General features: G+C 34.7%; 1 protein-coding gene across 1 annotated transcript in view; it reads right to left on the bottom strand.

The window, feature by feature from the left end:
* N4BP2 (NEDD4 binding protein 2) overlaps nt 1-25,969 on the bottom strand; it is a 69,270-nt gene extending 43,301 nt beyond the window's left edge. The window contains exons 1-5 of the mRNA XM_080796754.1: nt 25,873-25,969; nt 12,252-12,588; nt 7,722-8,868; nt 7,018-7,142; nt 339-427 (exon numbers count right to left, since the gene is read on the bottom strand). Coding sequence (XP_080652880.1) covers nt 339-427; nt 7,018-7,142; nt 7,722-8,868; nt 12,252-12,474 — 1,584 coding nt within the window. The 5' untranslated portion in view covers nt 12,475-12,588; nt 25,873-25,969. The remainder of the gene's footprint in view (nt 1-338; nt 428-7,017; nt 7,143-7,721; nt 8,869-12,251; nt 12,589-25,872) is intronic.
* Nucleotides 25,970-27,481: the final 1,512 nt, after the last annotated feature.

Here is a 27,481-nt window from a genome sequence, read left to right as displayed (position 1 = left end):
AACACACAGACACATATACCCATATAAACATAAAATTATAATTTATTATCTATATACACACAAACATAAAATGATAATTTAATACCACTATTTTTTCATAAGACATCAAAAATGAAAATAATCACAGGATTTAAAAACTAAATCTCAGAATCTGAAAACTGATTAATTTTAGCTTTATGCAAAAACTATTCCTATTTTTCTCATTTCACTTAAGACCAGAGAAAGCTCACTTACAGACAGTCCCAAAGACTGTTTGCTTAAGATTCGGTTGTATAATCAACATCCCCCAACAATTTCAAACTTACTACCATAGACTTATGATAATTTATGGTACAAACCAAAGAAACATATGGCTTCATTTCCCATGCCTGTAGGTTTGTATTGTCTATTATTACAGGAGACACCTTCTTCTCAAATGCTTCTTTCGCTGAAAAACACAAACAGAAGACGACAAATCACTTTTTATAACAGTATTAAGTATTCTTTGGAAATTTTAAAAATCTGATCTTGTTTTCATAATTCGAAAATCATAGATATGTGGTAATTTTACTCACAACTCTACTACCTTTTTTTTTTTTTTTTTAGAAGGGGGAAGGGCAGCAGGAGAGGGACAGAAAGAATCCCAAGTAGATTCCACACCCAACTCGGACACCAACACAGGGCTTGATCCCACAACCCTGAGATCACAACCCAAGCCAAAACCAAGAACTGGTTGCTTAACCAACTGAGGCACCCAGGCCCCCCACAACTCTACTTCTGAATGTCACTTTTGAGTGTATGAAAAATTAAAGTACAGGTAAATGTTAGATAATAAATAATAAATAAATACTAAAGTTATAATCAGAAAATTATAAAATAAAAACTGTCTAAATTTTATGTGTTACATGTATAAATGGCATAAATGGGGAAAAAACTATCATTAAAAACAGTATTATGTTGCCATTTGCGATGACGTGGATGGAACTAGAGGGTATTATGCTTAGCGAAATAAGTCAATCAGAGAAAGACAACTATCATATGATCTCTTTGATATGAGGAAGTGGAGATGCAATGTGGGGGGGTTGAGGGGAGGTAGGAAAAGAAAAAAATGAAAGAAGATGGGATTGGGAGAGGGACAAACCATAAAAGACTCAATCTCAAAAAACAGACTGAGGGATGCTGGGGGGGAGGGGGGATGGGAGAGGGAGGTGGGGATATGGACATTGGGGAAGGTATGTGCTATGATGAGTGCTGTGAAATGTGTAAACCTGGCGATTCACAGACCTGTACCCCTGGGGATAAAAATACATTATATGTTTATTAAAATAAATAAATTTAAAATCCTGGAAAAAAAAAAAAAAAAAACAGTATCATGGGCGCCTGGGTGGCTCAGTGGGTTAAAGCCTCTGCCTTCAGCTCAGGTCACGATCCCAGGGTACTGGGATCAAGCCCCGCATAGGGCTCTCTGTTCAGTGGGGAGCCTGCTTCCTCCTCTCTCTCTGCCTACTTGTGATCTCTGTCTGTCAAATAAATAAATAAAATCTTTAAAAAAAGAAAAAACAAAAAAACAGTATCATGCTAAAAGCAACATGGTATCCTGGATTAGATATTAGAAGGGAAAAGAACTTAAGTACAAAATTAGTATCAGGGTGCCTGGCTGGCTCAGTCAGTAGAACATACAACTCTTGATCCCAGGGTTGTGAGTTCAAGCTCCACATTGGGCATGGAGCCTAATTAAAAACAAAAATTGTAAAAAAATAATAAAAATAATTAAATAAATTAAAAATTTAAAGAAAAACTAATCCAAATAAGGTCAGAGTTTAGTTAATAGCAATATACCAGCACTAATCTCTTAGTCTTGATAAATGTACCACAATTATATAAGATGTTAACATTAGAGGGAAATAAGTGAGGGGTATACAGAAACTCTACATTGCCTTTGCAACCTTTCCATAAATCAAAAATAATTTCAAAATAAAGTCTTAAAACAAACAAGCACAAATTTTAAACAAACACACACAAAAAGATGTAATGATTTAAAATAAAGAAAACATTATTATATACTGTCATGCAAGAGATTTTCTTTTTTTTTTTTTAATTTTTTAGAAAGATTTTATTTATTGACAGACAGAGACTACAAGCAGGCAGAGAGACAGGCGGGGGGGTGGGGGGGGTTAAGCAGGCTCAATCCCAGGACCCTGGAATCACGACCCAAGCCGAAGGCAGAGGCCCTAACCCACTGAGCCACCCAGGCATCCCTGCAAGATAGTTTCTTTAAAAACTACATTTTTTCTCAAGGACTTGAACCGTTCAGGAAATTAACGATGAAGCACAATAAATAAGCTTTACAAGGAAATTATGTGGAAGTTTTAAAAATTCCATGTACTCTCTTATAACTCAGTAATAAATAGGCAAATAATCCAATTTAAAAATAAGGAATGATTAAGGAGCTAGATAAAGAAGACAAACAAAACTCAAACCCAGGAAAAGGAAGGAAATAATAAAGATTAGAACAGAAATAAATGATATAGGGCACCTGGGTGGCTCAGTGAGTTAAAGCCTCTGCCTTCAGCTCGGGTCGTGATCCCAGGGTCCTGGGATCGAGCCCCGCATCGGGCTCTCTATTCAGTGGGGAGCCTGCTTCCTGCCCTGCCTGCCTCTATGCCTACTTGTGATCTCTGTCTGTCAAATAAACAAATAAAATCTTAAAAAAAAAAAAAAAAGAAAGAAAGAAATGATATAGAAACTAAAAAAATAATAGAACCAATCAATGAAACCCGAAGCTGGTTCTTCTAAAAGATCAACAAAATTGATAAACCCCCAGCCAGACTCATCAAAACAGAGAGGACCCAAATAAACAAAATTACTAAAAAAGGAGAAAAAACAATACCACAGAAATACAATTTTTACAGAATATTATGAAAACCTCTGTGCCAACAAACTGCACAACTTAGAGGAAATGAATAAATTCCTCGAAACATATACCCACCAAAACTAAAGCAGGAAGAAACAAATATTTAACACACCAATTACCAGCATGAAATTGAATCACTAACCAAAAAACTCTCAAAAACGAAAGTTCAGGACAGATGGTTTCACAAGCGAATTCTACCAAACTATTACAAAAAACAGAAGAGGAAGGAAAACTTCCAAATTCATTCTATGAGGCCAGCATTATCCTGATTCCAAAACAAGATGAACACTACAAAAAAAGAGAACTACAGGCCAATATCTCTCATGAAAAAACCCTCAACAAAATATTAGCAAATCAAATCTAACAATACATTAAGAAAATCATATACCACAATGAAGCAGGACCTATTCCTGGGTTGCTAGGATAGTTCAATATTCGCAAAACAATCAACATGATACATCACATCAATAAGAGAAAGGATAAAAACCACAGGATCATTTCAACAGATGCAGAAATAGCATTCAACAAAGGACAATATCATTCATGAGAAAAATCATCTGCAAAGTAGGTCTAGAGGAAAGATACCTCAAACTTAATTTGCAAATGACATACCAATAAAGGGTTAGTATCCAAAATATATGAAAAATTTATACAATTCAACATCCAAAAAACAAATAATCCAATTAAAAAAATGGGCAGAAGACACAAAGCGACATTTCTCCAAAGAAGACATACAGAGGGCTAACAGACACATGAAAAGATGCTCAACATCATTCATCATCAGAGAAATACAGATCAAAACCACCATGACATACCACTTCACACCTGTCAGAATGGCTGAAATCGAAAACACAAGAAACAACAAGTGTTGGTGAGGATGTGGAGAAAAAGAAACCCTCGTGCACTGTTGGTGGGAATGCAAACTGGTGCAGCCACTGTGGAAAACAGTATGGAGATTTCACACCACACACAAAAAAACAAAAACAAGGGCGCCTGGGTGGCTCAGTGGGTTAAGCCGCTGCCTGCGGCTCAGGTCATGATCTCAGGGTCCTGGGATAGAGCCCCACATCAGGCTCTCTGCTCAGCAGGGAACCTGCTTCCCCCTCCCCCCGCCTGCCTCTCTGCCTACTTGTGATCTGTCAAATAAATAAATAAAATCTTAAAACAACAACAACAACAAAAACTAAAAGTGGAAATACTCTATGATTCAGGAATCACACTACTGGGTATTTACCCAAAAAGTACAGAAACATTAATTCAAAGGAATACATGCACCCCTATGTTTATTGCAATATTATTTACAACAACAAATCTATGGAAACAGTTCAAGTGTCCACTGACAGATGAATGGATAAAGAAGTGGTGTACACACACGCACACACACACACACAATGGACTATTAATTCATGCATTAAAAAATGAAATCTTGCCATTTCCAACAACATGGATAGAGCTAGGGAGAATATTGCTAAGCAAAATAAGTCAATAGAGAAAGACAAATAACATACGATCTCACTTATATGTGGAATTTAAGATATAAGCAAAGGAAAAAAAGAGAGAGAGAGAGACAAACCAAGAAACAAACTCTTCACTCATAACAAACTAATGGTTATGATAGGGAGGAGGATGGAGGGATGGGCAAAATAGGTGATTGGATTAAAGAGTACAGTCATCAAGATGGAAAAAAAATACTTTTTCAAAAAAGAACACAAGATACTTTAGAAAAAGTGCAATTTTTTTCAAGGATATATTATTTTTTCATTTAAATATTTTTTAAGGGAAGGACTATACCTGAATATAACTAATGTATTAAAAATTTTTAAATCACATCTTAAAAAAAAAAAAAACTTAGAAAACTCTCCAAAGAAGATAAAGTAATAGCCAAAAGGACACACCAAAGAATGCTTAACATCATCACCCACCAGAAAAATGTAATCAAAACCACAGTGAAATACCACTTCACAACCACCAGGATAGGTATAATCAAATATACAGATAAAAACAAGTATTGGTGACAATGTGGAGAAGATGGAACCCTGATAAACCCCTAGCAGGAATGTAAAATGGTGCAGTTGCTTTGGAAAAACAGGCTGGTAGTTCCAAAAAAGTTTAGACATAGACTTGTACGTTCATACCAACATTATTCATAATAGGCAAAAGGTGGAAACACCCCAAATGCCCACCAACCGATGAAAGAATAAATCAAATGTGGCATATTCATACAATGGAATATTATTCAGCCATAAAAAGGATGGATTACTGATACATGCTACAACATGAGCCTTGAAAATGTTACACTAAGTGAAAGAAAGCCATTCACAAAAGACCACATATGATATGATTCCATTTATATGAAATGCCCAGAACAGGCAAATCTATAGAGACAGAAAGTAACTTAGTGGTTGCCTAGGGCAGGGAAAGGTTGGGGAGAAATGAGGAGTGACTGTTAATGGGTAAAGGATCTTTTTTGGATGATAAAAATGTTCTAAAATTGATAAAAATGTTCTTAAAAGCGATGGTTGTAGAGCTCTGAATATGCTTAAAACCATGTGATTCTTCTCTTAATAAAGCTATTTAAAAAGAGTTCTGTCTATTAATTTAATATTATTATTGTTATGGCTATTGCAGTAGTGAGGGCATGTTGAACCACTGCTAAACACTTATTTTTCAACCTTAACAATCATGGGGGTAATATTAAGCCCTTTTACAGATGAAGACAATGAGCTCTGGAGAGTATAAATAACTTATACAAGACAGCATAGCTAGTAATTGCCAAATCCAAGATAATATTCTTCACCACATCCTACTGTTTTCATTTTTTGTTATTAGTATTTTCATATTCCTGAGTTCTCACTTTAATATTCAGTTCAAGAAAAAAATACAGAAAAATTTAATAATGTCTGAAGATGGCAAAATCCAGAATCACTTTCATGTTGCCTTTATCATAAAATAAAGGCTAACACAGCATCTATGTGTATTAAGAATTCCTCATGGGATGCCTGGGTGGGTCAGTCAGTAAAGCTGCTGACTCTTGATCTTGGCACAGGTCTTGATCTCAGAGTCCTGAGTTCAAGCCCCATGTTGAGCTCCACATTGGCGATGGAGCCTACTAAGAAAGAAAAGAAAAGAAAAAGGAAAGAACAAAGAAAAGAAAAAGAATTCCTTATATGAAATTCAAACTATTTATAACTAAATATTTCATGATAAAACCATCTTCAGTGAACAGATCACTGCACTAATAAAAGCAGTAAGGTCAGTTTGAGGAGAGCCATTTTTTACTCTCACACTGTCCCCCCCATAACAATAAAATCAATCTAGGGAAGAGTAGGGGTTAACAATACAAATTCCACTCTAGAGGGCACCTGGGTGGCTCAGTCGGTTGAGCATCTGCCTTTACTTCGGGTCATGATCCTGGAGTCCTGGAACTGAGCCCTGAATTGGGCTCCCTGCTCAGCAGGGAGTCTGCTTCTCCCTCTGCCCCTCATCCTACTTGTGCTCTCTCTCTCTCAAATAAATAAGTAAAATCTCTAAAAAAAAATCCATTTTAGGAAATAGAAACCAAAGCATACCGGACAACTGGAGACATCTTGAGCTATTCTGAGACCCATATAGAAAATCTGATACACTTTTGGCAAGATCCCCATTGATTAAATAAAACTTAAACATGCCATGATGTTCTAAGCATTTTACAAAAATTAACTTGTCTAATCCTAACAGTTCTGTAACATAAGACTAACCTCTTTCACCGCTTACTCTGTAATGTAACAAATGTTACAATTTTATATATTATATACAGTTAAGTAAATAATTCACTTTAGTAATTAAAGTGGGGGGGGGCACCTGGGTGGTTCAGACAGTTAAGCGACTGCCTTCAGCTGGTCATGATCCTGGGGTCCTGGGATCAAGCCAAGCATGGGGCTCCCTGCTCAGCGGGGTGTCTGGTTCTCCCTCTCCCTCTGCCCCTCACCCCACACTCATGAGTTCTCTCTACCAAGTAAATAAAATCTTAAAAAGGAGAAATAAATAAAGGGAATTATACCCTTCTTAAAAAACTGTCTCCTTCTCAAAAGACAAATATTTCATATTGCTCTTCATATTACTCAAAATCTAATGTCTATTCTTACCACGATTCTGGTTCCATTCATGGGCTTCTCCTAAGTACTTTACATCAAACTGGTACTGTCCATTTATGTAAAAATAATCATCAGTACTCAGAATAACTCCACTTGGATTATCCTCTTGCAAAGTCCTGTGAAAGATAAATGGAATTATTTTCATTAATTTTTCTCCTAAGTTCTCTCTCCTAATTTTTACAAGGTCATAATCCAAATAAAGAATTCAAGTATTGGTACTTAAAAGTGAGAATACAATAATATCCAGACAACTCATATCGGAAATCCTCTTAGCAGAAGTTTGACTCCCAAGAACACTGAACTAAAACAAGTCTATTTTATTCCTTGAATTCAAAATCAATTATGGCTTTGTAACTCTGTAATCAAAGTTGAACAACTTTTTTTTCCCATTCAAATTAGTTCTCTTTCACATAAAGCTATTTCTACTGATTTCAGAAGCTCACAGTCTTGGAATTATCTTTGAATTTTTCTTCTATTCTATCTCCCAAAATGACAGTCTACGATAGAAGACTTCAATAAAAACTTCTGGAGAAAACAGTACTGCTATTAGCTACAAAGACAAAAATTGAGTAAAAAGAAAAATTTTAGTAGTTAATAAACATCTCTATTAAGCAATAGCATTTCATATATTCATACTCTGTTAATGTTCACATTCAAGCACTATACTGTTTTAAAAACTCAGCTGAATCTCATACCTTGCCAAAAAGGATTTTCCTGATCCTGGAAGCCCTCTGAGAAGAACAAGAACTAGTCCAACATAAGATGATGTCTTCTTTCTTACAATCTGAGAAACTGAGGCTTCTTGCACTTGATAAGCACTGGTTCCCTCTTGATTTCTCCATACCTTTGTTGGGGAAGTGTGAGAAATAATTGGAGGGGGAAACGTGTAGTTGACCGGTCTCCAGTGTGTAGTGGTGGTTACAACAGGAGCTACAAAGCCATGATTTCCTTGAAAGAGGTCAAAAGCAGGAATCATTGGATTCCACATTGGTGGAGGTGGAGGAGGAGGCAGCAGTAGAGGGAGAGGGGTAAGTATAGGGCAGTAATTCACATCCTTCCCCTTTGACGGCAGTTCAGTATGTTTCTGTGGCTTGAAACCAAATTCTTCAGAAGGTAAAAATGCATCAGGGACAGAAGGAGATTTCTGATCCCCACTTGTACCTAGTAAATCAACCCCCAGATTTTGCACGGGAAGGCTTAAAGGAGGCTGAGGTTCGTTGGCATCCAAATCTACAGGGGCTGGAGAGAACGGAGTCTCGACACACTCAGATTCTAAAAGCTCTTTCTGTCTTTGACTGACATTGCTACCACCCACCATAGTGTCATTTGCTACATTTAAAGAACTACTGAGAAGAGAATCTTCCAGTGCCAATGTGTCATCCTTTATAAAACTTTTGGACTCATTAGAAACAGAATGTGAAATTAAGGTGTTTGAACTTAATACAGAGGCAGAATTCTCTAAATTTTCACTGTTCAAATCCACATTTTGTGCAGAAAGAATGGGAGTCATACTATTTGAATCAGAATTTATAAATGCACTCGGGTCACTAACACTATTAACATCTTGCAAAGGCAAAAATGAGTATACTTGGTCATCAGGAGAAGAGTTCAATTTCTCAAAAGCATTCTGTATCAAAGAATCCAAGTCTTCGGTTAGCTGCATGTCCAAAAATGAATCCATTTTTGATTCTTCATTCTCTTCTTCAGGAGGATACTTTTCCATTATTTCACGTCCCACAACACTTACTTGGTTCTCAGAAGCAACAAAGCTTTTTGAAGATGATTCTTCTACCTTGGCATCAGTGGCAGACAATTCTAATAGACAATCCATTGCATTTTCAACTGTACAACAACAAGAGCAATATACATGTGTATTGAAAACAGTGAAGTGTAATTTGATTAAAATCTGGGTAAATTTATACTTTTGCACTGAATGGAATATAGAAATTTATAAATATTCAAGTCATTTTTTAATTAATATTTTACAAATATACCAGTCTATATTAGTGAAAGGTTTGAATGAAGTCATGTAATGATGTTACTATCAGACAAACTGCATTAAAGTAGGACAATAAATAGCCATCAAGAAGATAATCTCTGACAACTGTGAATAAACATAAATATCTATGAATTATATCTAAAAATATCTGTAAGTTGTATCTAAAAATTATCTATAAGTTGTATCTAAAAATATCTATAATTCCATATATTATGGTTATTTATAAAGACCCAAAACCAGTTAATTCATTCAACAAGTACTTAGCTACTGCCTATCCTTTTAAATATTAAGCATTTTTAAGTACTCTCCTATAAACCTGTTTATATGGTTTACGCTATGAATTTCAGTTAATACAAAAAATAGGCATCAGCATATCAGACATACTCTGTTCAAAGTAAATAAGACATAGTTTTTACTATACTTAAGGGATTTTTACAATCTAATGGAGGTAAAGATAATTAAGTTAGAAAACAATTACATTATAATATAATATAGATTAAATAATACACACTTTTAGTAATACACAAATGCCATAGCAGCCTTATAGGAGAATAAAGAAAAATTTCACGTAAGGTAATAAGTGAACTGGGACTTGAAGATTAAAAAGAAACTTGTCAGACAGACACAAAGGGAAAAGTAAAGGCAGTCTTGAAAACACAAAGCATGTTTAAGGTAGTAAGAGAAGTTGGTTGGAGTATGAGCACACAGTAGGTACGGAAGATAAAAGGAGACAAAACTGGAAAAGATCAAGTAGAATTGGAAAAAGTGCTACATGTCATGGTAGGTCATATCAATGTTACTTTCTACAAAAACTACCTGTCACCATATTTGAGCTAGGAGCTTTTTTTTTTTTTTTTAATTTCTTTTCAGTGTTCCAGAATTCATTGTTTATGCACCACACCCAGTGCTCCATGCAATATGTGCCCTCCTTAATACCCACCACCAGGCTCACCCAACCTCTCATCCCCCTCCCCTCCAAAATCCTCAGTTAGTTCCTCAGGGTCCACAGTCTCTCATGGTTTATATTTATCATCTCAATGAACCATCAAATAATACTATGAGGTATAGTACTTCTAGCAAATAGATGAAGAAAATGAAGTTCAAAAAGTATATTAAGTTGGCCCAAGTCACACAGATATTAAGTGACAGAGTCAGGACTGGTATGTCTGACTCCAATGCTGAGCTCTTTCTATTACAATACAAATACAGAATTAGAATTGTTAAGCATTTGAAATTTGGAGTTTTGCTTATTTTTGTGTTGTCCTCTTTTGTTTTATGGAAAATAAATATGAAAAGGAAGCAGAGCACGGGAGGTAACAGGTCTGGTCTAGCGTTAGAAAACCAACACCCAAATCTCCGCTTGCTGCCTATAACCCTCTGAACAAGCTACCTAACTTTCCTAAGCATTGATTCTCTCATTTGCAATATGGGGATAATAAAAGTACCTACCTCATAGGGTTGTTGTGAGGATTAAATGAGATAATCCATGAAAATGTGCTGTGCACAAGGACTGGCACCTAGTAAGCACCCAATTAATGTTCCCTTAAGAAGAAAAACAAAGAGGAATTGGAGGGGCAGGCCTGGCAGAGATCAGTTAGGATATTATAGCAATAGTACAAAGGTTAGAAGCCCTAGATATGGGGGGGGAAAAAAAGAAAGAAAGAAAGCACGCAAGCAAACACAGAAGTAGTTCTACGAAGAAAATCTACATAATAGAAAAACCACAAGGTCAACCAAAAAAATTATTAATTATTCATGAAAAATTTACATATAACTAAAAAAAATTAGAGCACAACAATTCAGTGAAATATTAGAAAGCTATTAAAAATAGTTATAAAGATCACAGCAACACTGGAAAAAATGCTTAGGTTAAGTTTAAAAAGCAAAATACATAATTTCACCAATACTATTATTCAAAATACTCAAAATATCAGTATTTATGAACAAGGTGTAGAGAAGATCCTGGAAAAGAGAAATTTTTTTTGTTAGGATGTAAGGGTAATATATTTTTCTTGTAATTCCTCATTTCTATGTTAGTGTATGTGAAACAAATTTTAAATTACCATAACATCAGGAAATAAATATTGAAGTCACACATAAAATTCTGCACACTATCATTTCTGAGCATCATGTGGACTGCTGAAAACTGGTTTTCTGCATACATATCATAACAGGATAGTTAAAATATGCTCATATCACAGTCCATGTAATAAGTAAAAATGGAAGTTTTTCATGCATTAGCAAAACTTCCCCAATCTTGAATAATTTTACCTTACAATGATCATATCAACACTAAGCATTAACATTTAATTTACTCATTTAGTCAACTTTGATTGCTTGTCCATCTGCCAAAATACTTCCAAACAACTTATTACAAGTTATTAATAATACTAAAGATAAAGACTTTACCAAAAAAAAAGAATCTCAATTCTCACCAAAAAAGTCATATGAGATACATATTATTATTTTTCTCATTAGCAGATCAGTAAACAGACTCAGAGAGCTTAAGTGGCAGAACTAGAAATCTAACCCAGGTTTCTTGACTCGAAAGCCAATATTGTGAAACACTACCCTATCAGCATCAACTCCTAATCAGCTCTTATTCCCACAATTACAATTATCTTTTAATTCAATAAATATTTACTGAGGTCCTATCTGAATCATTTGCTATTTTAGGGGCTGGGGATAAAGCGTAAAAACAGTTTATAAAAATCTGTCTTTATGGAGCTTACATCCTAAGACAGTGGTTCTCAGTCGGGGATGATTCTGGTCCCCAAGAGACATATGATAATAGATGGAGACATTTTTAATTGTCACAACAGGCTGCTGAAGGTTGCTACTAGAATCTACAGAGAATAGTCCTGGGATGCTGCTAAACATCCTATGATTTACAGGAAAGCCACTCACAACAAAGAATTATCCAGTCCTAAATGTTAATAGCACCCACCTGTTCTAGAGGAAAGATTAAAAAGACATAAAACATAAAATATGACATCTATATATACATCTTACATCTAGAACTGTATATTTCTCAAAAGCAGAAAAAACTATGCTTTCTTCTTCGTATCACTCACAATACCAACTTAGTACCTCGCCCATAGCAGATGCTCAATAAATTAACAAAACAGAAATAAGGCAATCATTTTTCTATATTACTACTAGTCATGGCACAGTACATGGAATCTTCTTATATGATGCAAAGGGTTCAAACTAAACTTTTTCTCACCTTTGAAATCACATTCAGAAAGCATCAAATACACTACATCGGGATCCAGATCAGAAAACATCTCTGAGATACTGGTGAAGAGTTCCTCCTGATCAACTTTTGTCTCACACATGGAAGGAATAGTAGTTGGCTCCTCATGACTAGCAACACCGGATACAACTTCCTTAGAGTTTGCAGTCTTCCGAAAAGGATTTCCCCCAAGATTTTTCCTTCTCCTTGGCATTCTGACTTCCAAAACTAAAATGTTTCCCTTTTCTTATTTAAGATGTTTGATATTTAAGTCATACCTCAAAGAAAACATGGTTAAATATCTTGCACAATCCAGCAGTAATAGGACCTAAAACAGAAAGCAAGTAAAAACACTCAGACTATATAGTTACATTTCCATTTCTAAAATCGGAATGACATCTTTATTTAACTCTAAGAAAGTACCACCAACTCTGGTAGCAAAGCCAAAAAGCAGTCAGACAACTTCTCTCTCTCTAAAATACTCAAGTTTTGCCAGGATTGAACATGTTAAAACTCAAGATATTAACAACGGTAATCAATTTTCACAACAGTGTATACACTGTTTTAATATCATTATTTTATTTTTGAAAAACATAAAACAGTATTCACAATGACAATGCCTACTGAACACCAAACTTGGATGTCTAACAGGCATTATAAACTTAACATGTCCAAAACTGAGCTCTTGGTCACTTCCTGCACATCCACTCTTCTCAGTCTTTCCAGTCTCAATTAATATAACTCTATTCTTCCAAGTGCTCAGATCAGAAATCAGATCTTAGAAAATTCCTAACTCCTCTCATCCCACATCCAACCAGTAAGCCAACTTTGTCAATATAACCCTCAAAATGTATCTAGAATATGACCTTTCCTCACAATCTCACTGCCACCACAGCCTATTGCCTAGATTACTATAAAAGTCTCAAACCAATCTCCTTGTCCCTTCTCCTACTTATATGTAGCAGAGCAATCAGTAGTGACTCATTTCAACTATAAGTCAGATCATACAGATCTGCTTAACTATCTACTGACTTCCCATTTCACTCAGAGTAAAAGCCCGAACCCTTAAAACCCATAAAAAGTAAAAGCCCATAACTCAGACATGTGTTACTTCAGTACTGTCATCCCTAAACCTCTTTCCCTTGCTCAGTGTCACTCCAGCCACACTTCGCCTCCTTGTTCTTCTCCAAACACACCAGCATGTTCCCTGCAGGGAACTTTTACATTTGGCTCCCTCTACCTAAACTACTAGTCTCTCAGGTATCTATAAAAGTTTCTTTCCTCAACCCCTTCCTATCATTACTTAAACATTACCCACTCAAGAAGTCCATCCCCCAACACCACTTATCCGACTTTCCTTATTCGAATTTTCTCATAAGACTTATCATCTTCTAACACAGTGTATGTTTTACTCATTTTTTATTGTATTTACTACCCATAATTAAGAAAGTGTAAGTAAGCTCCACAAGGGCAGGGACTCATTGATCTAGAGAACCCCAGACAGTCTACTTGCTTTCTCTCCTTGGATGTACCTAATAAACGTTTCAAATTTAGCATTTCTAAAACTAAATGTCTGATATTTTCGCCCAAATCTGCTCTAACCATTTGGTCTAGCTACTGTCCTCATTCACTCATATTCCAGGATCATAAATGCTCTGCTTCCAACCCTTGTCTCCTACAGTCTATTTTCAACACACTAGGCAGGATGATCTTTGTACAAAATACAACATACATATATACAACAACACACAAGTCAGAATGAATCAAGATCTGCTCTAAATCCTCAAGTGGTTTTCCACTTCACTCAGTAAAAGCTAAAGTTCTTACAGTAGCCCACCTCCCTGCTGGCCTCTGATAAACTCTTCCCCAAAATATTTGCAACTCCTTCAAATCTTTATTCAAGTGTCACAGTCAATGATTTCTTCCTTGATTACCCAATTTAAAATCATGTCCCCCCAATCCCTCTGCTCCAATCTCCCTTTCTCTGAACCAACCATTGGCCCTTAACATCCATACTATGAAATTTACCTTTTAATTAAATTTATTGTGTCATAGCTCTCTCCATCTTCCAGAACTGCACTGTCAATATGGCAGCCACTGGCCACATGTGCCTATTTAAATTTCAATTAATTTAAATTAAGTTAAATTGCACTTTTCTATATTAATAGCACATAAAGTAGAATGCGGAGGGGAAAAAAATTATCAGAGACAGAGAAGAACATTATATGATCATAAAGGATCAGTGCACCAAGAAGACATAGCAACCCTAAATGTGTATGCACCAAACAAAAGAGCCACTAAATAAGTGAAGCAGAAGCTGACAGAACTGAAATGAAATGGACAGGTCCACAATTAGAGAAATTTCAAACCCCTCTCTCAACAACTGATAAAATAACTAGACAGAAGATGAGCAAGGATACAGAACATAGTAACATCATCAATTAAGAATAATCGACTTTTATAGAACACGCCACCCAACAATAGCAGAATACATTATTTCCAAGTGCCCACCAAATATGTACCAAGAAAGACCATATCCTAGGCCTTAAAACAAACCCAGAAAATTTAAAAGGACTGAAATCATACAAAGTGTATTCTCTGACCACAATGGAATCAAAGCAGTAATCAATTAACAGAGATAACCGGACCTTAAGCAATATACCTAATAACCCATGAGTCAGAGAGAAAGTCTGAAGAAAAATTTAAAAATACACTGAAATGAATGAAAATGAAAATAAACCATATCAAAATTTGTAGGACATAGCTTAAGTAGCAATGCTGGAAATTTATAGCAAATTTATAACCAAATGCATACAAATCACAAAAGAGGAAAAGTCTCAAATCAATCATCAAAGCTCCCACCACAATTACCTAGAAAAAGAAGAGCAAAACAAATCCACAGCTAGCAGAAGGGAATAAATAAAAATAAGAGCAGAAATGAACAAAACGGAAAATGTAAGAGCAAAAAAGAAAAATCAATGAAACAAGCTGATAGTTCTTTTAAAATAAAAATGACAAACCTCTAACATGACTAACAAAGAAAAAAGGAGGAAAGACACATAGTACCCATATCAGGAATGAAGAAAGGATATCACTATGGAAACTTGTATGCTGAAAACTATAGAACACTGATAAAAGACATCAAAGATCTAAATAAATGGGAAGACACAGGATGTTCACGGACTAGAAAACTGAACATAGTAAAGATGTTAATTTTCCCTAAACTGATAGAATTCCTATCAAAACCCCAGCAAGAGTTTTTGTGGATATGGACAAGATTATTCTCAGACTTTTTTTGTGGATATGGACAAGATTATTCTCAAAGTAAACGTAAAGACAAAGGAACCAGAACTGCTACAACAATTTTGAAAGAGAGGAATCAGTCAACTCAATTTCAAGACTTATTGTATCACTACATTAACCAAGACTGTATGGTATCAGTAGAGGGACAGACATATAGATCTGAAAACAGATTATAGACTTGGAAACAGAAGAGAGAACCCAGAAATATACCAACACAGAAATATACCAATATGCTTTTGACAGGTGCAAAAGCAATTTAGTGGAGAAAAGATAGTCTTTTCAACAAATGAAACTATAGCAAGTGGGCATCCACAGATTAAAAAAAATAAATGTTGACCTCATTTTCACATTTGATAGAAAAATTATCTCAAAATGGACCAAGAGCTCAAATCCATAAAACTATAAACATCTTAGGAAAAGAAACAAACAAACAAAAAAAAAAAGAGAAAATCTCTGGGACCTAGAGCTAAACAAAACACCAAAAGCATGATCCATAAAAGCAAAAACAGATAAACTGTACTTCATCAAAATTTAAAACTTACACTCTCTGAAAGACCTTGTTAAGAAAATGAAAACACAAGTTACAGATTGGAGGAAATATCTGCATACCACATATCTAACAAAGGACTAATATCTAAAATATATAAAGAACTTACCAAAACTCCATAGTAAAAAACAAACAATTCAATTAGAAAATGGGCAAAAAGCGTATTATCACAAGGATATATGAATGGCAAACAGGCACATAAAGGATGTTCAACATCATTAGGCATTAAGTAAATGCAAAATTAAAGCTACATACAATGAGATATTACTTACACAGCTATCAAATGGGTTAACCTAAAAACTAATGACAACACAAAATCCTGGCAAGGTTACAGAGAAAATGGAAGGCTCAAACACTCTGCCGGGAATGTAAAATGGTACAGTCACTTTGGAAAAGAGTTTGGAGGTTTCTTTAAAGGCTAAACACGCAACATCATACAATTCAGCAATTGCATTTCTGGGCATTTATCTAAGAGAAATTAAATATTAAGTTCACCCAAAAACCTGTACACCAAGTTTATAGCAGCTTTATTCATTATAACCAAAAACTAGAAAACAATTCAGATGTCCTTCAATGGGTGAACTGTTAAACAAATTATGATACTTCCATTCCATTCCACAAATTACTAGTTAGCAATAAAAAGGAATAAAGTAATGATACACAAAAATAACCTGGATGAAATTCCAGAGTTATGCTGAATGGAAAAAATCCAATCCCCAAAGGCTATATATTGAATGATCCCATTAATATAACATTTTAAATTAAAGAAATAGAGAACAGGTTAATGACTGCCAAGAGTTAAGGAAGGGATGGGAGAGGAGGGCAAGTGGGTGTGGCCATTTAAGGGTAAGTTGGGGGATTCTTGTAGTGATGGAAATGTTCCATAACAATGACAATATCCTGGTTGTGATACCATAGTACAGTTGTGCAAAGATGTTCCATCAGGGGAACTGGGTAAAGAGCACAGGAGATTTCTCTGTACATTTATTAGAGCCAGATGTGAAAGTATAATCCCAAAATAAAAAGTTTAATTCTGAAAAAAAGCATATTAAATTAAAAATTCATTTCATCAGCCATACTACTCATATTTCAAATGCTCAGTTACTATATGTGGTTAATGATTACCATATTGGGGTGCAGAAATAGTAAGCTTTTCCCACCAGAAAGTTCTACTGGACAGCACTGTTCAGTAATATAAGATCCATGGAACAAGTGAATATCTTAGGAAAATAAGAAACTATATAAGCAAAAAAGTACAAAGAGGAAATCATAAGAAAAAAAAATACTAACAGATCTAGCCACATTTAAATGTAAAAGACCTATGTATCAGAAACAAAATTAGGGGAAAATATGTACAACATACAGAACTGTTTTCAATTTTTCTCCTTCCATTCTTTCATAGAGTTTTGCCTCCACCATTTCTACAACTACCCTAAAATTGCTTTATCTACCAACAGTGCACAAAGGTTCCTTTTTCTCCAAATCCTCACCAACACTTATTATTTTTTTTATTTCAATAATTCTGATAGGTATAAAGTGGTATCTCATTGTGGTTTTAATTTGCATTTCCCCAATGATTAGTGACGTTAAGCATCTTTTCATTTGTCTGTTGCCTATCTGTATGTTTTCTTTAGAAAAATGTCTATTCAGGTCCTTTACCCATTTTAATCAGATCATTCGGTTTTTAGGTACTGAGTTATTTGGAGGTTCCGCAAAATATTAAAAATAGAATTACCATATTATCCAGTAATTCCACTACTGGGTATTTACCCAAAATGAAAACACTAATTCAAAAAGATACATGAACCCCTATGTTTATTGAAGCATTATTTACAATAGCCAAGACATAAGAATGCCTGGATGGCTTAGTCCATTAAGTGTCCAACTCTTGATCTCAGCTCAGGTCTTAATGTCAGGGTCATGAATTCAAGCCTCCATGCCCAAGTATCCATCAATAGATGATTAAAGATGTGGGATGTGTACATACATACATACATACACAGTGGAATATTACTCAGCCATAAAAAAGCCACGAAATCTTGCCACTTGCAACAACATGTAATGGACCTAGAAGATATAATGCTAAGTGAAATAGCCAGTCAGAGAAAGACAAATATCATATGATTTCACTCATATGTGGAATTTAAGAAACAAATGAACCAAGGCGGGGGGAAAGCCAGACTCTTAGATACAAAAAATGGTAGTTGCCAGAGGGGAGGTAAGTTGGCATATGGGTGAAATAAAGGGGATTAAGAGTATGCTTATATTGATGAGCACTGAGAAATATGTAGGCTTATTGACTCATTATACTGTATACCTGAAACTAATATAACACTGTATGTTAATTATACTTGAATAAAAAATAAAAAATTTTTAAGAGGAAAAAAAAGTTTTAGAGATCTTAAGCAATCAAAGATTCTGGTACCTTCTCCCATATTCATTTCAAAGTACAAGCCAATCTAAACTAAAAATAAGTGAAAAAGAAGCCCAGGAAAGATTCTGATTTTCCCTGTGATTTATGTTGTTCTTTTTACACCAAATATTAAATTATTTTCAAAAAAAAATAAAAATTGCTCTTATCTAAATCACCACTGATGTACATGTCAATGTTAAAAGTCAATGATAAAATTCACCAAGAAGATGTAACAATTCTACAATTCTAAGTTTGTAGCAACTTGTAAAAACGCTCGCTCTGTAACTATTAGAAAAAAGAACACCCCCAACAAAATAGAAAAAAAAGAAGGGAGGAACAATAAGGACAGAGAAGATCAATAAATAACTTGGCTTAATATCTATACAACATTGGACCAAATAACCACAGAATATACTTTATTTTCAAGTACATATGGGATTATATTAAAATTAGTAACTAAAATAGAACTAGAAGACACAGTTGTTTGAAAATACGCTCCTGTACTTAAGTCAAAGAAGAATTCCACTATGTTAGTGAAATGCTAACATCAATTTAAGATAATAGTTAAAGGGCACCTGGGTGGCTCAGTGGGTTAAGCATCCAACTCTTGATTTCGGCTCAGGTCATGATTTCAGGGATGTGAGATCGAACCCCGGGTCTGGTTCTGCACTCAGCTCAGTCTGCTTGTCCCTCTCTGTTGCTCTGCCTTCCCCACCCCCCCACAAGCCCTCTCTAAATAAATAAGTAAAATCTTTTTAAAAATAAATAAATGAAAATTTTAAAAATAAAAAAATTAATATTAGAAAATATTTAAGCCAAATAAATATATCCAAACTTGTGAGATACAACTAAAGTCATGCACAGAAAAAGATGCATACAAATGTGGGTGCATGGGTGGCTCAGTTAGTTACATCTGCCTTCGGCTCAGGTCATGATCTCAGGGTCCTGGGATCTAGCCCCACCCAGCATCAGGCTCCCTGCTCAGCAGGGACTCTGACTCTCCCTCTCTCTTTCCCCTCACCCCATTCATATTCTCTCTCAAATAAATAATTAAAATCTTTATTTTTAAAAAAAGATGCATACAAATGCATATATTAGAAAAAAAGAAAGGCTGAAACATCAACTGTATAAACATTCAATAGGCAATTGGGGGGGGCAGCAAATCAAACCCAAAGAAACTAGAAAGGAAATAACAAACAGCAAATACAAAATAGAAAACAAATACACAGTAAATGCGATCAACAACATCAAAAAACAGTTCTCTGAAATCTAAACTAGTCTTAAAAAAAAAAACCTATTAAAAATAACAAATCTCTGGCAAGAGTGACCAAAAGAGAGAGGAGGTACAAATTACCAATATCAGAAATGAAAAAGGGGACATCATTATCAAGTCCAGAGACAGCAGAGATGCACAGTGAAAGCGTGCTGGGCCCATCAAGTCCAGAGACGTGTTAAAAGAGGGAGAGATATCATAAATAATTTTATGCCAATGTTAAGCTTTAAATGGAATGTACATTTTTTAAAAAACATATTATCATATCGTATCTGAAATAACAAGATCTGATAGTCCTGTATCTATTAAAGAAATGGATCTATAACTTAAAACCTTCCCACAAAGAAAACCCTAGGGTCTAGATGGCTTCATAAGTAAATTCCACTAAATAACCTGTAATACCAATCTTACACAAACTCTTCTAGAGACTCAGTTAAAGAGAAAACACTTCCCAACTCATTTTACGAGGTCAACCTAACCTTGATACCAAAACCTTACAAGGATATTAAAAGAAAAAAGTTCCAGGCCTATTTCAATCATGAAAATAGATGCAAAATTCCAAAGCAAAATATTACAGTAGTAAGACATAAATTATGAATGATATGTTATACAAAACACAAAAATATTAGTTGTTTATAAAAATAATGTATCACAACTAACTTGAATTTATTTTTAGATTATAAAGTTGTTTTAATGTTTGGATAATTAATCAATGCAATACCCAGTATTACCAAAATAAAGAAGAAAAATCACATAATCAATTCAATATACACAGAAAAACTACTTGAAAAACGTCAACATCCACTCATGATAAAAACTCTACATACTGGGGCGCCTGGATGGCTCAGCCATTAAGCATCTGCCTTTGGCTCAGGTCCATCCCGGGGTCCTGGGATAGAGCCCCCCCACCCCACCACCGTCGGGCTCCCTGCTCACCAGGGAGTCTGCTTCTCCCTCTCCCTTTGTTGCTTCCCCCAGCTTGTGAGTTCTCTCTCGCGCGCTCCCTAACAAATAAATAAAATCTTTGAAAAAAAAAAAAAAGACTATTCTTTCTCCAATGAATGGTCTTGGCACCCATGCCAAAAATCAACTGACCTTAACTATAAGGGTTTATTACAAATTCTCAATTCTATTTCACTGGTCTATATATCTACTCTTATGCCAGTATCACATCATCTTGACTTGTAGTTAAGTTTTAAAATCAGGAAAAGTAGGGACGCCTGGGTGGCTCAGTCAGTTAAGCGTCTGCCTTTCAGCTCAGGTCATGATCCCAGGGTCCTGGGATAGAGTCCCACAACCAGCTCCTTGCTCACCAGGAATCCTGCTTCTCCCTCTGCCTGCCAAACCCCCTGCTTGTACTCTGTCTCTCCGTATCTCTCTCTCTCTGACAATAAAATCTTTAAAAAAGGAAAATAAAATCAGAAAAAGTGAGTCTTCGAACTTTGCTCTTCTTTTCCAAGACTTCTGACTATTCTGAGCCCTTTGGATTTACATGCAAAGCAAAGAAGCCTTTTGGAATATTGACAGGGACTCTGTTGAATCTGTAGATCCTAAGTCAAAGGTTTGATTTAAAGCCTCCAAGACCTCTCCATTTCATATAGAGTAAAAGTTCAAATTCTTAAAATGGCCTAATTAAGATACTGAACAGTCTGGTTCCCTAAAAACTTTCAAATCATTTCTTGGTACTCTCCCTCTTGCTCTTTCTTAAATTCACCCAGTATTCTCCTGTTTCGCTGCCTTATACTTAATTCATAGCCTGAAATGCACTCTGCCAGATACCTATCTGACTCACTCCTTAAAAGACTTAACTTACGGCACCTTTGCAGCAAGGCTTCCCCTAACCATCCAATGCAAAACTGTACACACGAATGTTCTCTCCATTTTCCTCTCATTATTTTTTCCCTCCAAATCAATTACCACTCTGTAATTTCAATGTTTATGTTGTTTAATGCTTGTATATACCCTGACACTAGGAAGTAAACTCTTTGAAGACAAAGGTTTTTGGCGTTCTGTTCATTCCTGCACTGCCATCACTAAACTAAATAATAAGTACCAAAACTATATACCAATACCAAAACAATGTCTAGCACATAGTAAGCACTCAATAAATTCCTGCTAGATAAATAAAGGATTAAGGCAAGGAAAAAGAAATAAGAACAGGAAAGCAATAGGTATAGAATTCTAGAAAGAAACAGTAATACTCAATAAAAATTTAAAAGTTTAACCCCATTAATAAAATGAAGTTAAAAGAGGGATGCCTGGGTGGCATCATCGGTAAAGCATCTGCTTTTGGCTCAGGTCATGATCCCAGGGTCCTGGGATGGAGTCCCATATCAGCCTCCTTGCTCAGCAGGGAACCTGCTTCTTCTTCTGCCTGCCGCTTCCCCTGCTTGTGCTCTCTCTCCTCTCTATCTCTCTCTCTCTCTCTGACAAATAAATAAATAAATATCTTTTTTTTTTTTTTTAAGTGAAGTTAAAAGAATATTACTGAGGTGCCTGGGTGACTCAGTTAAACGTCTAACTCTTGATGTCAGCTCAGGTCTTGATTCTCAGGGTCCTGAGTTCAAGCTCCACATTAGGCTCCACGCCCATCCTCTCTCTTTCATTTTTTTTTTTTAAAGAGAAAGAATATTACTGTTACATCAGATATTGCTGTTATGTTGCTTAATAGATTAAAAAATAATTTTTAAATTATTTTTAAATAATAACAGCCATTGTTGGCTATTAAGAATATTACTGTTATGTCAAACGTTACTGTTACGTTGCTTAATAGATAAAAAAATAATTTTTAAAATAATAATAGCCATTGTTGGCAAGGCTATAGTGAAATAGGAATTCTAATACACTGTAATGAGAATAAACTAGTAGAACCTTTCTAGAAAGCAAACTGGCACTGTGTATCAAGAAATCTCAAATTACAGTTGACCTTTGAACAATGTTGGGGGAGGTGGTAAGAACACCAACCAGGTAGTCAAAAATCCACTGATAACTTCTGAGTTAACTACTAACAGCCTATTGTTGACTGGAAGCCTTACTGAGAATATAAACATAAGTCAATTAACACAAATTTTGTAAATGTATTATATACTGTTTTGTTACAATAAGGTAAGCTAGAGAAAAGAAAATGCTATTAAGGAAAATATAAAGGGGAGAAAATATATTTGCAGTACTATACTGTAAGAAATCTGCATGCCAGTGGATCTGGGCAGTTTAAACCATGTTGCTCAAGGGTCAACTTTTATTCTTTGATCAAACAATTCCACTTCCAGAGATTCATGATAGAAAATAATCAGATTTACATATTTAAATAGATATTTATACAGAAATATTCAAAATACAGTAATTTTTTTTACAAAGAAAAACTAAAAAACAACAAAGTAATGAGAAAGAAATGACAAAATAATTTCTGGTGATAGCAATTATCATTTATTAAATACTTAACATACGTCAGCTAGAATGTTATGGCCATGATTTTACTTAACTTTTAAAATGGTAAGTAATATTATGCCTATTTTGCAAATAAGAAAAATAAGAACTAGAAAAGATAAGTATCAAGCTTAAGGCTCTCAAGGAACAAAACTGGGACTGAACCCAGATTTATTAAATCCCACTAAGCACAATATCCCTTTAAGATTCCTAAAATGGAATTTTATACAGTCATTAAAGACTATATTTTAGATAATATTTGAGAGGTTTTTTTTTTTAAGGCAGTGTTAGAAAAGAAAGCAAGACACAAAACTAAATATAATTTATACAGACACCCAAATGGGACTAGCTTAGATTACAATATTAGACTGGAAAAGAAATCTCTGGATTATGGGATTATAAGTAACTTTATATTTAGCATACTACTCTTTTTAAATACTACTTTTGCATTTTCCAAATAATCTATACTATATACATACTTTAATAATCAGGAGAAAAAAAAAACCACTATTAATAAAGCTGAATCTTAGATTTCCCCTATACTTCCTCCACCTGGCAAGCCATACATCCCTTCCACCTCTTTTTCCACCGTGTCCATTTATACAGAAAAAGATCTAAACATGTAGGCAGCTTAAGTGTCCAACTAATATTTAGTATAGTGAACCATCTCTATGAAAACATACACTACCATTAAGTACCAGTTTTACTTTATGTACCCAAATTATTTCAATCCCATTTATCCCCCTGAGTGATCTTCAACTCTTTTATCAACTGATCCAATGCACCTTCCTTCTTCCATAAAGAGAGCCTTATTAATACACTAGTTTAAACAAGGTTATGTAGCTTCTTCACATACATACCTGACCTAGAGAGTGTATTCTAAAAGGATGTGGGAAATAAGGATGGGTAAGTAAGGTTTGATATATTATGGAGAAATGTGAAACTGGCTCAATGAAGAACCTAAAAACAAATAATATAAATTTTTATTAATAACAAGACCATGAAAATTTAAATTTCATATACACATTTTCTAAGCTCTTCTACCTCTATTATTCAATTTTAACCTGATAGAGAACCTATCCAATATATATTTGCTCACTGATTATCATCAGAATATTCCAGCAGGAGGCCTTAACAACTCAAGTTTTTTTGTTTGTTTGTTTTTTAAGAGATAAAGATACATGTTCTTTTCAACATTAAAAAGAAAAGCCTGGGTTAACATGAAATTTATAAAAGTAGTAGAGTGAACACAAACTCTAACACTGGTATGGCAATAGTCAGTACTGCCATTAAAGTCAATATACCAATAAGTACCACTTCAAAAAAAAACCTTCCTATCGAAAGCTACATCATCAACACAATACTAAAACACTAAAGAAATTCCCCATGTCATTTACAAATAAATCTGCTATATTTATACAAAGACTACTAATTTTAGAGAACTTAACTTTATAGAACAATATCAGAAAATAACAAATCTCTGTATCAAGAAATATATTCTATTTAATATATGCAATATCAACCATCTAGAAAGAAGAGGCCTAAGAAAATTGATACTAACAATCAAATTTATTAATAATACTTTAGCTCCTTAAAGCCATCAAAAAAGAAAGAAAAATGAAAACATCACTCTATAAGGAATATATATGGAAGTCACAGAACTCAAAACATTCTATCATCCCAAACAAGATGAAGAAACATCTCTTTCAGAAACAAATGCTACCCAAACCAAACAATCCATCTTTACTGGGGATTAAGTTACCTACAAAATGATTTTAAGTGTACCACTATGATAAGGATAAGATAAATACTAAATCTCATCAAGGTAACAAAAGGTGTGTCACTAAAAAAAACAAAACAAAACACCAGCATTTATACAAAATGTAATCAAATTAAGGTGACCAGTAATCTTAAAATGTATTTATCTGACATAAGAACTACTACTTCAATAATTATTGAAGATATCCTAAATATCAATGGATAGGAGTATGGCTAAATAAATTATTGTAAAAGTCACCCTTTAGAATACTAGGCAACTATTAAACAGTTGAAGATAAAGAAACCAGACATGTGTAGAAACCAGAACGACCTCTGAAACATATTTTTAAGGGAAAAATCCAGTTGCTAAATAATACACAGCTTTTGGTAAAAAAAACCCAGGAAGATGTAATTCTCTAGAGTTCTTCAACACTTTTTATAATCCTCCTTTACATACTGCCAGTATTAGTCTTGCTTGGTTATTTTAGGGCCTCATACTGTTGGTTTTACCAACATATTTTCATCTATGTGTGTATATTTCCCCATTAGCCATGTTCCTTAGTAACACAGGTAATGATACATACTCCAGTCTGACAGTTAGCTGTAGTCCCATACATAAAATAGGTGCACAAATAATATTTGCAGATGGAGAATATATAAAATATGAAGAAGCATTTTAGAAGCAGAGACACTAAAACATTAAAGGAGAAACATTAAAGAGGAAAAGCAGGACTACAATACAGTTTTTTTATACAACCACAAGCTCTTCGAGAAGTTCTAGTAACAAAATCCATGATTACATTTTCTTTCTGAGAGATTTTTTTAAATCACTAAAAATCCTTGAGAACCTAAGTGCAAAAAATTCATACTCTATGACTTTAATAATACTTACCATCTGTCTGACATAGACGCTAAGAATGTGCTTATTAAAGCCACAGTTGATATCTGCAAACTCCACAGCTCTTCCTGTTATCCAACATGCCTTCTCACTACAAGAAAATAAAATATTAACATATTTTATATATACAATAAAGGCAAATCTACATCAAAATATAATCCTAAATGAAACCGAAGTTCAAAATATGTAATACTTATAAGTACATATGATATTCCACAGAGAAAGCCACAAAAGTAATCACCAAACTGTGGAAAGAGCCAAGATGCCCTTCAACAGACAAATGGTTAAAGAAGATTTGGTCCATATATACAATGGAATATTATGCCTCCATCAGAAAGGATGAATACCCAACTTTTGTATCAACCTGGACTGGAGGAGATTATGCTGAGTGAAATAAGTCAAGCAGAGAGAGTCAATTACCATATAGTTTCATTCACTTGTGGAGCATAAGGAATAACATGGAGGACATTAAGAGAAGGAAAGGAAAAGTGAAATAGGGGAAATCCGCGGGGAGACAAAGCATGAGAGACTGTGGACTCTGAGAAACAAACTGAGGGTTTTGGAGGGGAAAGGGGCAGGAGGTTGGGTGAGCCTGGTGGTGGGTATTAAGGAGGGCACGTATTGTGTGGAGCACTGGGTATGGTGCATGAACAATGAATTGTGGAACACTGAAAAAATAAAATTAAATTAAAAAGAAATAAAAGTATACATTGGCGAAAAAAAAAAAAAAAAAAAGGAAAGAAAGCAAGCCACAAAAGTAAAAAACAAAAACAAAAACAAAGACAAAGACAAAGAAAAAAGACCCAACCTCATTTGTCACCACTGGAGGTAACTGTAACCCTCAGAAAAGACTATATTGAAGGAAAAAACTAAGGATTTATTCTCCAGGTAGAACACCATTTCAAGATAACAAAATAGCCCTAATTGATGAGGGAAACTTCTTCACAGAAGATGATTATGCAAAAAGAATGTGAAAGGAACAACAGAACCTTAATATTTATAGCGAGTAGCTGAACAAGAATCAGCCATCCCCGAAGAAGGTTAAAATCATTAGGTAAAACAGGTTGATGGAGATTTACCCAGTGTCGAAGTGCCATTCACAGATGACTTACAGATGAAAAAAAAAGAAAAAAAAAGATAACATTTCAATAAAATGATCTGGTTGTCACCACCTCAGCCTGGTGATGAAACACAGCATCAGAATGATGGACAACTAAACACTATGTGCTCTTAACATGAAACAATATGAATACAAAGCATTACTAAATAAAGTACTCGTCTAAAAACCTTTAACCTGAATCTGAAACACTGAGTCTGCTTCTCCCTCCCATTCTCCCTCCCGTCTCTCCCCTTGGCTCGTGCTCTCTCTTGCTCATTCTTTCTCTCTCTCTTACTCACTCTCTCTCTCTCAAATAAATAAAATCTTAAAAAAAAAAATAACTTTAACTTGCCACCATTAATTTCCTTTTAAATGGTGCAGAAAATTTAGATGTACATACATAGATATGTAAAGTAAATATGGCAAAATTATTAAAAATTATTCAATCTAAAAGGTGGGTATACACGAGTTCAATGTACTATTCTACTTTCCTATATGCTTAAG

Source organism: Martes martes (assembly GCF_963455335.1).
Source record: "Martes martes genome assembly, chromosome: 2".
NCBI classification, from domain to species: domain Eukaryota; kingdom Metazoa; phylum Chordata; class Mammalia; order Carnivora; family Mustelidae; genus Martes; species Martes martes.
Note: the sequence above shows the minus strand (reverse complement) of the source record. Positions and strands in the feature narration are given on the sequence as shown.